This window comes from Hydra vulgaris, chromosome 01 (assembly GCF_038396675.1).
Source record: "Hydra vulgaris chromosome 01, alternate assembly HydraT2T_AEP".
In the NCBI taxonomy this organism is placed as follows: domain Eukaryota; kingdom Metazoa; phylum Cnidaria; class Hydrozoa; order Anthoathecata; family Hydridae; genus Hydra; species Hydra vulgaris.
The window spans coordinates 47,443,452-47,455,000 of NC_088920.1; the positions used below are offsets into that span (position 1 = coordinate 47,443,452).

The following is an 11,549-nucleotide window of genomic DNA, read 5'->3' on the forward strand; positions in this document are numbered from 1 at the left end:
TTTAATATAATATTTTAACATAACTGTTCAATTAACAAAAAAAAATATAAATTTTGTTCTTATTGAGTTCAATAGTATTTAAAGTAGCAATGAACCGTTTTTGCTTCAACATCATTTGCTTACGTTTTTTAGCAGTTGCAAACTCTGTAAATTGCTTCTTTTCCTTATGATCCAATAATAAAACAATGCTGAAATCTATAAAACCTGGTGTGAGAATCTGGTCCTGAGAACTTTTCGGATAACGTTAATAGTTTCTAAAAAAAGAAACTATTAACGTTATAAATAAAGGAGCGTTATAAATAAAGGAGCGTAAAGAAAAAACAATAAGTTATCAATTAAAAGAATGTTTTAGCTAAGAATGTTTTATTTCATTTAAATGAATGATAACTCTATTTATGAGAAAAACTGATTGTAAAAGAGAACATTAATTTTATTAAAAAAAGGCTTTGTTTAGTTTTTAAAATTGATAAAACCAATCGTTTGGAATAAAAAAGTTTTAATTTACTTTCGTGATTACTACCGTGGTTACTACCACGAGTACTAGCATACTTATTATAACCGTTAATAAATAAATAGTAAAATTAAGATTTTTGCTTCTTGCTTCGTATAGTCGATTATACATGATACAAAAGTATTGGATCCATTACTTTTCGCTGTTTTACTTCAACTGTTTAAAATATGGTTTTTCTAATAGAGATTTTTTAATAATATGCAAAACAATATAGTTACACTTTTTATATAAATTTTTGCAATAAAAATTAGACTACATCACTTGATGGCATAGATTTTTTTAAAATTGGGTAGTTCATTAGGTTTACTTTAGTTAAATCAGTCAAAAATATATTTTAGTTTCAATTCCATATCATGAAGCGGCTTGTTGCAATTGATGTAAAATATGTATAATATGCATAATTGTTGTGAGATAAAGCATATATAATTTACATTGATAAGATATAAAAATAAAGCTTTATTTTCTATTCTAGGATGAAGGTGAAGCCCTCTCTCCACCTTGCTCTCACTTGTAGACGCCCATGTCAATACTAAAAAAGATAATAAATACTAACAAAATAAAAAAGATTAAAAAAGGTGTATCATTTTTGTTTGTTTTTAACTGTCTTTTGTTTTTGAACTTTTTTCTATTTTATTGTAAAAGTTATAAAGTTTATCAAATAAATAAAATAAAAACTCGCCGTTTATTTAAAATGTGACCCGAGTCTTACATATTTATTACAAAACATTTTTGTTTGAAATCTAAAAGCATTTATAATTTTTGGTTTCAAAGAGTTATTTATAATAAACATTTGTAATCAATTAATTAGTTATGATAAAAAAGGAAAAGAAATACTAATTCAATAATTTATTTTTAAAAATAACTTAATTTAAAAAGTTTAATAATTTTTATCTTTATTTATTATAAATACTTGTGTTGTTAACATAAATATTTACGCGGATATTTAATCAAACGTCGCAAATATATATATCTTATTACATATACATACATACATACATACATACATACATACATACATACATACATACATACATACATACATACATACATACATACATACATACATACATACATACTATACATACATACATACATACATACATACATACATACATACATACATACATACATACATACATACATACATACATACATACATACTTACATACATACATACATACATACATACATACATACATACATACATACATACATACATACATACATACATACATACATACATACATACATACATACATACATACATACATACATACATACATACATACATACATACATACATACATACATACATACATACATACATACATACATACATACATACATACATACATACATACATACATACATGCGTATATACATATGCACGTGTGTATCCATCCATGTAAATATTTAGTTTAAATAATGTGCAGTTTAAAATAAATCTTTTGTTTTTGTTTTTTACATTTAGCTTCAATAGAGACAAAAATCATTTTTTAACGAGATTGTAAAATAAAACAGAAAGGCATTCAAAAAGCAAGACAATATGGTATGTGAAATTTAAAAAAAGAAATTATTTTATTGAATATTTTGGTCATGTTCAATGTTAACACTGACTTGTATTCAACAACACTTTTGATCACTCTTTGCAAGGGGAAAATTTACCAGAAAATTTACTGGAAATTTTTCCGGTAAATTTACCAGAAATTTTGGAAAATTTACTGCCTGGTAAATTTTGAAATTTTTTTTCACTAGTTTTTATTTACTTTAAAAAAAATTTTCTCTTAAAGAAAATAAAAACAAGTGAAAAAAAAATTTACACTCTCTGAAAGTAAAATTTACACTCTCTGATTTAAAATTTACCGGTAAATTTACCGGTAAATTTTGAATCAAATTTTAGCAGAAAATTTACATGACTATATATTATCAACATGTTGTCATTTAGAAGTAGGAAAAAAAAATTAAATAAAGAAGATGCAAAATTGATTAATGTAAAACATTACAAAAAAATGAGTATCAAACTATGACTAATAAAAATGAAGAAGAGGTGTGCTAGTAGGAAACAGTATCCAAAGAAAAGTAAGTAAAAGTTTCTTCACTTGTACACAAAAACTTAAGTATTTTAACTTAATTATTGCATTTCAATACCATTCTTTGCTATCCTTTGTTTTTATTTAATTTTTGTTATTGCTGTTTTGTTGCTTCTTCCTTTTTTTTTCTTTTGCTATTCCTCTCTCTCAATAATATAACTTTTAGAGACAATTGCTAAACCGCAACCACTTAACAGTTACATTTACCAAGGCTTAATTCTATTTTAATATTGTAGAGAATCATGTTGGACCGGCTCCATGAAAATAGTACTTCTCCCTCCTCTTTTCCCCTCTTTCTTCTCCCATCTTACACACACAAAATATAGCACCCCATCAAACATTGTAAGAGGTGTAGTGCATAATAATTATAGGGTAGTTGCTCATAGTTTTAGAACTTTCTGATGAAGCCCATCAAAACCTATTGATTTAGATTCTTAAAGGCTTTTCGGTCTGCGTTGGGCATCAGTAAAAATAATCAGTCATCAGGGCTTAGTAAACATTGTTTCATTGGATTTGCAGTAGACCTATATAGGCATTTTTCAGCGATTTATTGGAGTTTTGCTCGTCGGCTACTTAAAGGACCATTAGTGGCAGTTGCTATAAATGGCAAGCCGATTAATTTCCGACATGTTAATGGTGGATAGTCACTGAATGGCTTTCAGCGGCTGCCAATAATAGTTCACTAAGTAATAGGCGAGTAAAAATGTAGTGGTCCGCCTAAAATATATTGGTGCACTGAAATACCGCTATAGAATGTTTGATTGGTATGGCACAAAAAGTCTGATCAATATTTATAGTGAAAAGTCGTGTTTGTACCGCATAGTGTGCGCATTTATTCTAGAAAACGTTTGAACATAAAAAAGTAAAAAGTCTCAGTGTGAAACATGTTTTAGTACTTTGTATCCTCAAACCTTTAGAAAAATCTATTCTCATCGGCATTGAGGTAAAAAGTGACTCTTAACATTAGAGCGTTTTTTATGACATCATGCTTCTGGCTTTTTTCAGATCTGCTAGTGAGATTGTGTTTTGTTTAGAAACTTTAGATTTTAAATTTAAAATAGGTGAATTTCCCAGCCACGGGGCATTAAATTGTATTTCAAGCAAGTATTGTCAAACTTGACTTCAAGAAAATGGAAAATAATTGCACTTTCTTGGAGTCATGTTTTGACAATACTTGCTTGATGACAAGCTGCCTTGTCTTGTAAAAAAATATTAAATTTTTTCAAAGTGTGAATTTGGTGGCTGGCGAACATTAAACCTAACAGTCTAATACTTGTGTTTTTTGCAAAATTGGAAACAATTACAAATAATTTCTTGAGATGAGGCGTGACTTTAATACAGAACGGTAAGATCGAAGGTTAAAGTCCTTGGCAAGGCGTCTTTAAACTGGGAGGCACTATCGTTCACTAACATTCATTCACAAGATGCAGTTGAATAAGAACTTGTAAACTTAAAATGAATGTCCTTTACACCAAAACAGCTTATCTTGTTGTTGGTTTTTGGAGTGGTAGTTTTTGGTCTTCCACAGTTTACTGTCTTGGTCTTACACAGTTTTTTCAATTGATGTCATCTATTGACGCTCTGAATGATATCATGAGCAGTTGACTTTTCAAACATGCAACAACCATTCGTTCAGACTTGTCGCCTCAAAGTGATGTTTTAGCCATACTCTAAGACAATAATAATTGAATTACTTTGTATGATATGACATACGACTTTTTATTTTGAAAATAAATTTTTTTATAATTTTCATTTGACTGTATTGCAATGAAATATTCAAGTTGATTAAATTAACGTAAAATAAAATGCTATCGCCAGAATTGCTGCCAAATGAAATATTGGTGAAAGAAAGAAGATAATATGCTTGCTTATTTTGCCGCTTATTTAGTCAAACTTAGGCATTAACAAGGGCTTGTTTTCTAAGGTTCTCAAAAGATAGCACTGGATCCGAATTCTCGTATCGTTAATAGTCCTTATAAATAGTGTACAAATAGTACAAATAGTGCAGCAGAAATTAAAAAAGGTTGTCCGTCACTAACTTAATCATAGCAATTTAATCACCACCATAGCTTGAATTTAAACAGCTAAATCTGTATCTCCAAGGTTATTTATCATGAACGATAGTGCAATCCTTAATTTGAACGTTTACATTAAAAAAAAAAATTTTTTTTTGTTAATCACCTCCTCAAGGCCGAGAAGGCCACAACAGATGAGGAGACTAATTAATAGTGGTTATAACCCTCTCTCAACTCTCCAACTCCGAAACACGAACCTTGACGAACAAGGCCACTGCGCGGAGAAACAAGTTGAGCGCGGTACTTCCAGGGACGTGGTGGGGATCGAACTCGAAACCTATCGCTTATAAAGAGAGCGCTTTACCATTACACCACTACCGCAAATAACTGTAATTTTTTTATGTAATGCAATACTCAATTTGGACGTTCACTCATTAAATATCAAACTGAATCGCATCCCTTGTAATTGGAGATTAGTGAACTTGAATAAAAAAAGCGAACTTGTTTACTATACTTTAAATATGAATATTAGCTGAACTAAGAACACCCCTTCTAGGGATATTCTTAGTTCAGCTGATGTAACAAACATGCAAATATAAAAGACATTCCGCAAAGGACTGTCAATCTAGAAAAATCTCCGGGCAACGACGTGCTGTGTTGATTTTGGAAGAAATTAGTCGTTTTTTAGCCGATGGCAAAGAAGCTGATGGAAACAAAGTCAATGATGATGCTGTATTTTGATTTCAAGATCGTAAAACAAAATTCTTTTTTATTTTTCTTCAAACAACCAATACCTTATTACTTTTACATTTTTAAAGTATAAATGGGAAAAAGTTTCAAATATATTTTATATATCCAATACCGAAATATTGGTTCATTGAGACAAACTGGTTTATTGAACCTAAGCTGGTTCGTTGTGCCGAACCAGTGCCGGTAATATAGTACTTGAAAAAAGTCCGGTAATATTTGTAATATAGAGCCGAACCAGTGCAGGTAATATAGTACTTGAAAAAAGTCCGGTAATATTTGTATGGATGCACTTGCAGTAACTAACTAATGATCTGTTACTGGTTGGATCTGATTGAAATACTAATGATCTCCAACCATCGCAAAAGATTGCGATGGTTAGAGCCTGGTACATATAAACCTTAAAACTTTGGTGAATTTGCCCCTGATATTATTTTATAAAGGCACCGATGCATTTGTCATCATTGAAATTCAATAATAATTTATAGGTGGTCAAGTCTCACTAAAATAAACGTAAAGGGAGGTCAAAATGACTGCCACATAAAAAAAAAGGAGATTTTAATGTAAGATTTTAAAAAATAGATTTTAAGAGTACACCACCATAGCTACATTCACCATAAATAACACCTATACATTAAAAAAAATAAAATAAAAGAATTTATTACATATGGCCATCAACTGCGGATGGTATGAATTATGGTAGAACAACAAATTTTATCCTTGTCGTAGCGCAAAAATATTTTTTAAATAGTCAAACCGGAATCGGATTAAGAAGTAGTTTTTCAGGTACCTGAACAGTTTTTTATTAAGCTAGTAAGTATCATTAACGCTATATTGTAACAGTTACCATAATAAAATTAAAATATATCACCGATCATTTGTAAAATAATGCCTTCAGTGATCATTGTTGTCGATTTTTTTACTATGAAGTTATAATTAACGTCATTTGTTTAACTTTCGGATGTGATATTTAAAGCATTAACGTCATTTATCAGTCAAACATAATATTGTTATAATTATTAAATATTTGTTAAATAACCTATTTAGCATATCGTTTATATTTAATTTTGTCGTATATTGAAAACCAAGCCGTGCGGTTTTCAATTAATTAATTAGGATTTTGTGAGTAACTAGTTACAAAGTGAAAAATAACAAGTAATTAATTACATATTAATTAATTGAGACAACGTAAAGAAAACAAATTTATTATAGTATTTTTTTACTTAAGTTTAGATTTAGTTTTTACTGTAAGTTAAGATTAGTTAACGTCAAAACTTCGAAACAATCTAATCAAGCCATTTCTTCATAATTTATATAAATAGTATATAAAGACATTATTTGCACGTTTTTTGTTGTTGTTAACATTACTAAAATACAAAATAAATAATTTAAACATAAATTTACCTTAATGCAAGCGCGTTTATTCTTGTCTAATTACATGTATGCAAATATGTACACAGGTACTAATGTAGACATGACATTTAAAACACCTTCAGTAGACATGACATTCAAAACAAAAACAATTTTAACCAGACATAAATAATTTTAATTATCTGTCACATTTGAAAAAAAATTGAAAAAAATGTACATGCTTATTTACAAATATATGTACAATTTAAACATTGACCATACATTAATTTATAATTTACACATAAAAAGATATTTACAAACGCAACAGCAGTTTGCTCAGCAACCATGAGCATGTGTATAAATAAAAGTCTTGCAATTTAAAACTAAGTTTTTAATTTCCAAAAAAATTCCTATAAAAAGTTAATACTGCAAAAATCATTAAACAACGTCACTTTCAGTTGAGTTGTCAAAATTATTTAAAATATTGCCATCTATCACTGGTGCACGTCTTCTTCTTATTGGTGCAGGCATCGGTAAAACACAACTTGAAAACTTACGATATGTTGGAGGCCGCCTGCAAGGTCCTGGAGCATTCCATGAGTCAACAGTTTCTAAAGTATTGTCTATATTAGCTAAATGCATTTTTTGCAATTTCATCATTAATAACTCGTTTTGACTAGATGTTGGACTTAATTTCCAATCATGCACTAAACTAGTATTTTCTTTAAACTGGCATGATTGTTGATGTATTTTTTCAGGAGTAAAGCTTCTTTGTAATCTTTGTAGCTCTTTATATTCTTTTAAATACAGATTATCTGACTTATACAACAGATGTTTAAATGGTGCATTAACACCATCAGATGCTCTTCTTCCAATATTAAAAGCAAGATCTGATTTATGCGCTGTTGATAAATGCAGTGTTAGTTCAGGATTTATTAACATTGATACATAGGTTTGCTCAGGATGAACAGTTGGTTCAACAATCTTTATTTTTAGTTTATTAGATAGGTCACCATTATCAGGAGGTGTATCATTAAATTCTTTATTTAATAAAGGATGGTTAGAAGGAACAAACAAAGTTTCATTTTCAACAAGAGGATTTTGCACAGTATGACGACGATAATTATGATAAATAGCATCAACAGCTGACCTTCTTCCACGACGTTGTCTGAGTGGAGTATTTTCAGTTTTAGTTTCAGTATCATCATTACCTTCTTCGTTAACAGTTTCTATATTTTTTTGAGTACTAGAAGAGCTAAAATGACCAAGTCGAGGGTGCAAAAGGTTATGTGGGACTGGAGGAGGAGAAAATTCCTTCACACAACCAGGTATACTTGAATTGATTATATCAGGAGGTATTTCGACTTCTCCTATATGAAGTTCATTCAAAGCATATTGGAGTCCTGCTTTATTTTTATCAGCTATTTTAATGCCTGCAGGAATCACATTCTGTGTTACAGACAAAGGTAGACCTTGACTATTTTTAACTATAACCTGATCTGCCATTGAACTGGCTCTTCGATAACGAGTTGTTACATTATTTTGTTCAGGGTAACTTGTACGATTTGGTCTTAAGCGCTCACTTAGTAAATGGTAAATTGCTGTAAAATGATCATAACCATTGACAGCTAATGACTAAATTAATATAAATACAACTGTTTATTAAACTTAAAAAAAATCATAGCTTAAGTAAATATAAAACAAATTCTTTTCAAACTTTTGTGTTAAAAACAATAGTTAAATATTATATCTACAAATACTTTTTTAATCTTCTCAATATCCAAGCCTAAACCCATCATAACATCCAAAACGTGTTTATTTAATTCACCATTAAAAGTGTAATTATAGCAGGTATTGGAATTATAAATAGGTGGTCGATCTTCTGGATACTCATATAACCAAGGATGAGCCTTTATTTGCTCTAGACTGTAGCGATGAATTGGATTTTTAACAAGTATTTTACGAATAAGATCTTCAAGTTCTAAAATTGAATTGTTTTTTCTTAAAGATAACCTTTATAAAAACCAATAATCCCATTCAGAAAAACATTACTACTATAGATTTTCAATGAAAAGAAAAAAAATATTTATAAATTTTTTTTATACAATTAAATAAAATTTTACTTGAAACAATAATTAAAATTACCAGAAGACATAAAATATGGAACACGAAATCGACCCTCCAGAACACGATCTCTTACATCGTGAATTGTTTCTCCATCAAATGGAAGTGCTGCACAAACTAGCACATACAAAACAACACCTAAACTCCAAATATCTATAGCAGGTCCATCATATTCTTTACCCTCAAATATTTCAGGAGCAGCATACGGGGGACTACCACACCAAGTCTTTAATAGCTCATTTTCTTCAATATAATTACTGAAACCAAAATCAGCAATTTTAATATTCAAATTTTCATCAAGTAGTAAGTTCTCAGTCTAAATGAAAGTGTTATTCAAAATAAAACATCTATAAATCAAGAAATTGTAATAATCAATTTTCTAAAGTTTTAAAATGATGAAAAATAGTATTGATTTTTATAAGTTTTTACCTTTAAATCTCTATGAACAACTTTATGTTTATGACAATATTCAACAGCAGACAAAATTTGCCAAAATAAACGACGCGCCTCGTGCTCTTGTAGTTTACCATGTTTATCAATATAAGCTGGAATAAATAAATATATATAAACAACAAAAATAAATAATGCTTTATAAAAACTTCTATAAATGCTAATGAAAATATATATTTTCAGTTGGTGCAAAAGTAAATTCGCATATTTTTTAAAGTCAAATTTGATACACATTCTACAAGAAAATACAGACAATATATATATATATATATATATATATATATATATATATATATATATATATATATATATATATATATACATATATATATATTCATAGTACTTGAAAAAGCAATGTTTTTTATACATTATAAATTCAAATAATATATTATATTTTTATATATTAATTGGTAATTTAGAAAATTTCCCTTGAAAAGATACATTTTAGACATGGCATGCTTTGCAATGTCTAAAATGCAAAAAAAAGGGGCAGCAACATTTTGTTCAGTTTACAGCGAGAACACTCTTAGTTTACCAAAATTGATTTGCAATATTTTGCAGTTGTAATTTCCATCTTGAAGACCAGAAACAGTCAGGGAGGCTGCACGATTTCTCTAAAAATAACAAAAAGCAGCAAATGAACACCTGTGTTTCTCATCTGACAAGGTAAAAAAAAACGACTTTTTGTGAAAAAAATGTAACCGGTGATGAAAAGCAGCTTTAATATAAAAATCCAACCAACAAAAAACAGCAGTTAAGTCCCTGCCAATCAACAGCTGCATTTTCTAAACCCAATATTCATCGAAAAAAGGTAATGTTTAGCATTTGGTTTCGCTAGAACCAAGCAAACAATTGTTGCTGAACAAAACTTGTTACAATTAAGACAATTGAAAAAATCTTAGAAAAGTCAGGACCATGCTTGACCCCATGTTGTGATGAGAACCAAGGAAACTATTATAGACCAAGGCTGGAAAGTCTTGTCGCATCCTGCATATTCACCAAACTTGACACCAATAGATTACCATTTGTTTCATTTAATGGATCATTTCTTCATCAGCTGGCTATAAAATGGCAAAAGGTCATAGATAACCAAATAAATTATTTGATGACGAATGTTTTTTTTGTTGTTGTTGTTATATTAAAAACTTTTGAAAAAAAAACGAATTTACTTTTGCTTTCAAATGCTGTTACTTTTTTAAAAATAAACTCAAAAAAAAAAAAAAATTAGTTTAAGATATGTAGTATAATATAACTAAATAACAACTAGATATATTTATACCAAACATCTCTCCTTTTGTTGCATATTCTGTAACAATGTAAAGCATATTTTTGGTTTCCATAACCTAACAGAATAAAAAAATAATTTTTAATTTGTATTGCAAACAAATTTTTTTTCGAAACACCATAAGTAACTTTCTTTCATAGCAAAATATGCAAAAAACCAACTTTTTAGGACAAAAAAAAAAAAAAAAAGGTAAAAAATAACTTCAAAAGTTATTTTTAATAAAATGTTAAGCAGTTTCTTGCTACATATAGAAAATCTACATTGCATCATTTATGTTGTTAAAATAAATTACAAATATTGTATTAATGGTTTTAATATACTCTACAGTCTTACTAAGGTTTAAAAAAAAACTTTAATTCAAATTTTAAATCCAAGCTAGATAATTTTCCAAAGTAAGTTGGTAAGTAAGTTGTTAATAAAAAAATGGATAAACTTGTGATGATGATGAGGATTTCTAGCAACGTTAAAAAAGAAAATATGATTGCTTTAAAATGTCATGTCACCTCTTGACCCTCAATAAGTTTGCTTAATGCTACCATTTATTGGGACACTTAAACATAACTGATTTATTTGATACATGCAGAAAGATTTTTTATTTTTTTTTTTCATTGATTGGTTTCATGATTACAAAATACCGTTTATTTATTTTATCTACTCTCTCTGTTCCAAAATACTGTTCCAATTTGCATTCAAATGTAAAAAATTATTGAAAATAAATTATATTTTTTAATTAAAAATATTTTTTATATAAAATTTAAATCCTTTTTTATAATATTATAAGCAATTCATGGCAATAATATTATCTTTTACAACTACACCATTATTTTTTTTAAAAGGATGTTTTTATACTGTTCTGATTTGTTAAAAATGAATTGTAAACTTGAAAATTTAATAACATTGTAACATTTTTAGTGGAAAAAAATTATATAAAGTATTAGCTTTTGAAAAATTCTTATTTTGTATTAAATTATTTAATA

At 28.4% G+C, this 11,549-nt stretch overlaps 1 protein-coding gene across 6 annotated transcripts in view; it reads right to left on the reverse strand.

The window, feature by feature from the left end:
* Positions 1-6,886: 6,886 nt before the first annotated feature.
* LOC100213733 (serine/threonine-protein kinase SIK2) overlaps positions 6,887-11,549 on the reverse strand; it is a 9,869-nt gene continuing 5,206 nt past the window's right edge. For all 6 annotated transcript variants that reach the window (XM_065788396.1, XM_065788400.1, XM_065788397.1 and 3 more), the window contains 5 exons: positions 10,567-10,630; positions 9,267-9,382; positions 8,859-9,153; positions 8,474-8,694; positions 6,887-8,348 (listed from right to left, as the gene is read on the reverse strand). In XM_065788396.1, coding sequence (XP_065644468.1) covers positions 7,152-8,348; positions 8,474-8,694; positions 8,859-9,153; positions 9,267-9,382; positions 10,567-10,630 — 1,893 coding nt within the window. In that variant the 3' untranslated portion in view covers positions 6,887-7,151. The remainder of the gene's footprint in view (positions 8,349-8,473; positions 8,695-8,858; positions 9,154-9,266; positions 9,383-10,566; positions 10,631-11,549) is intronic.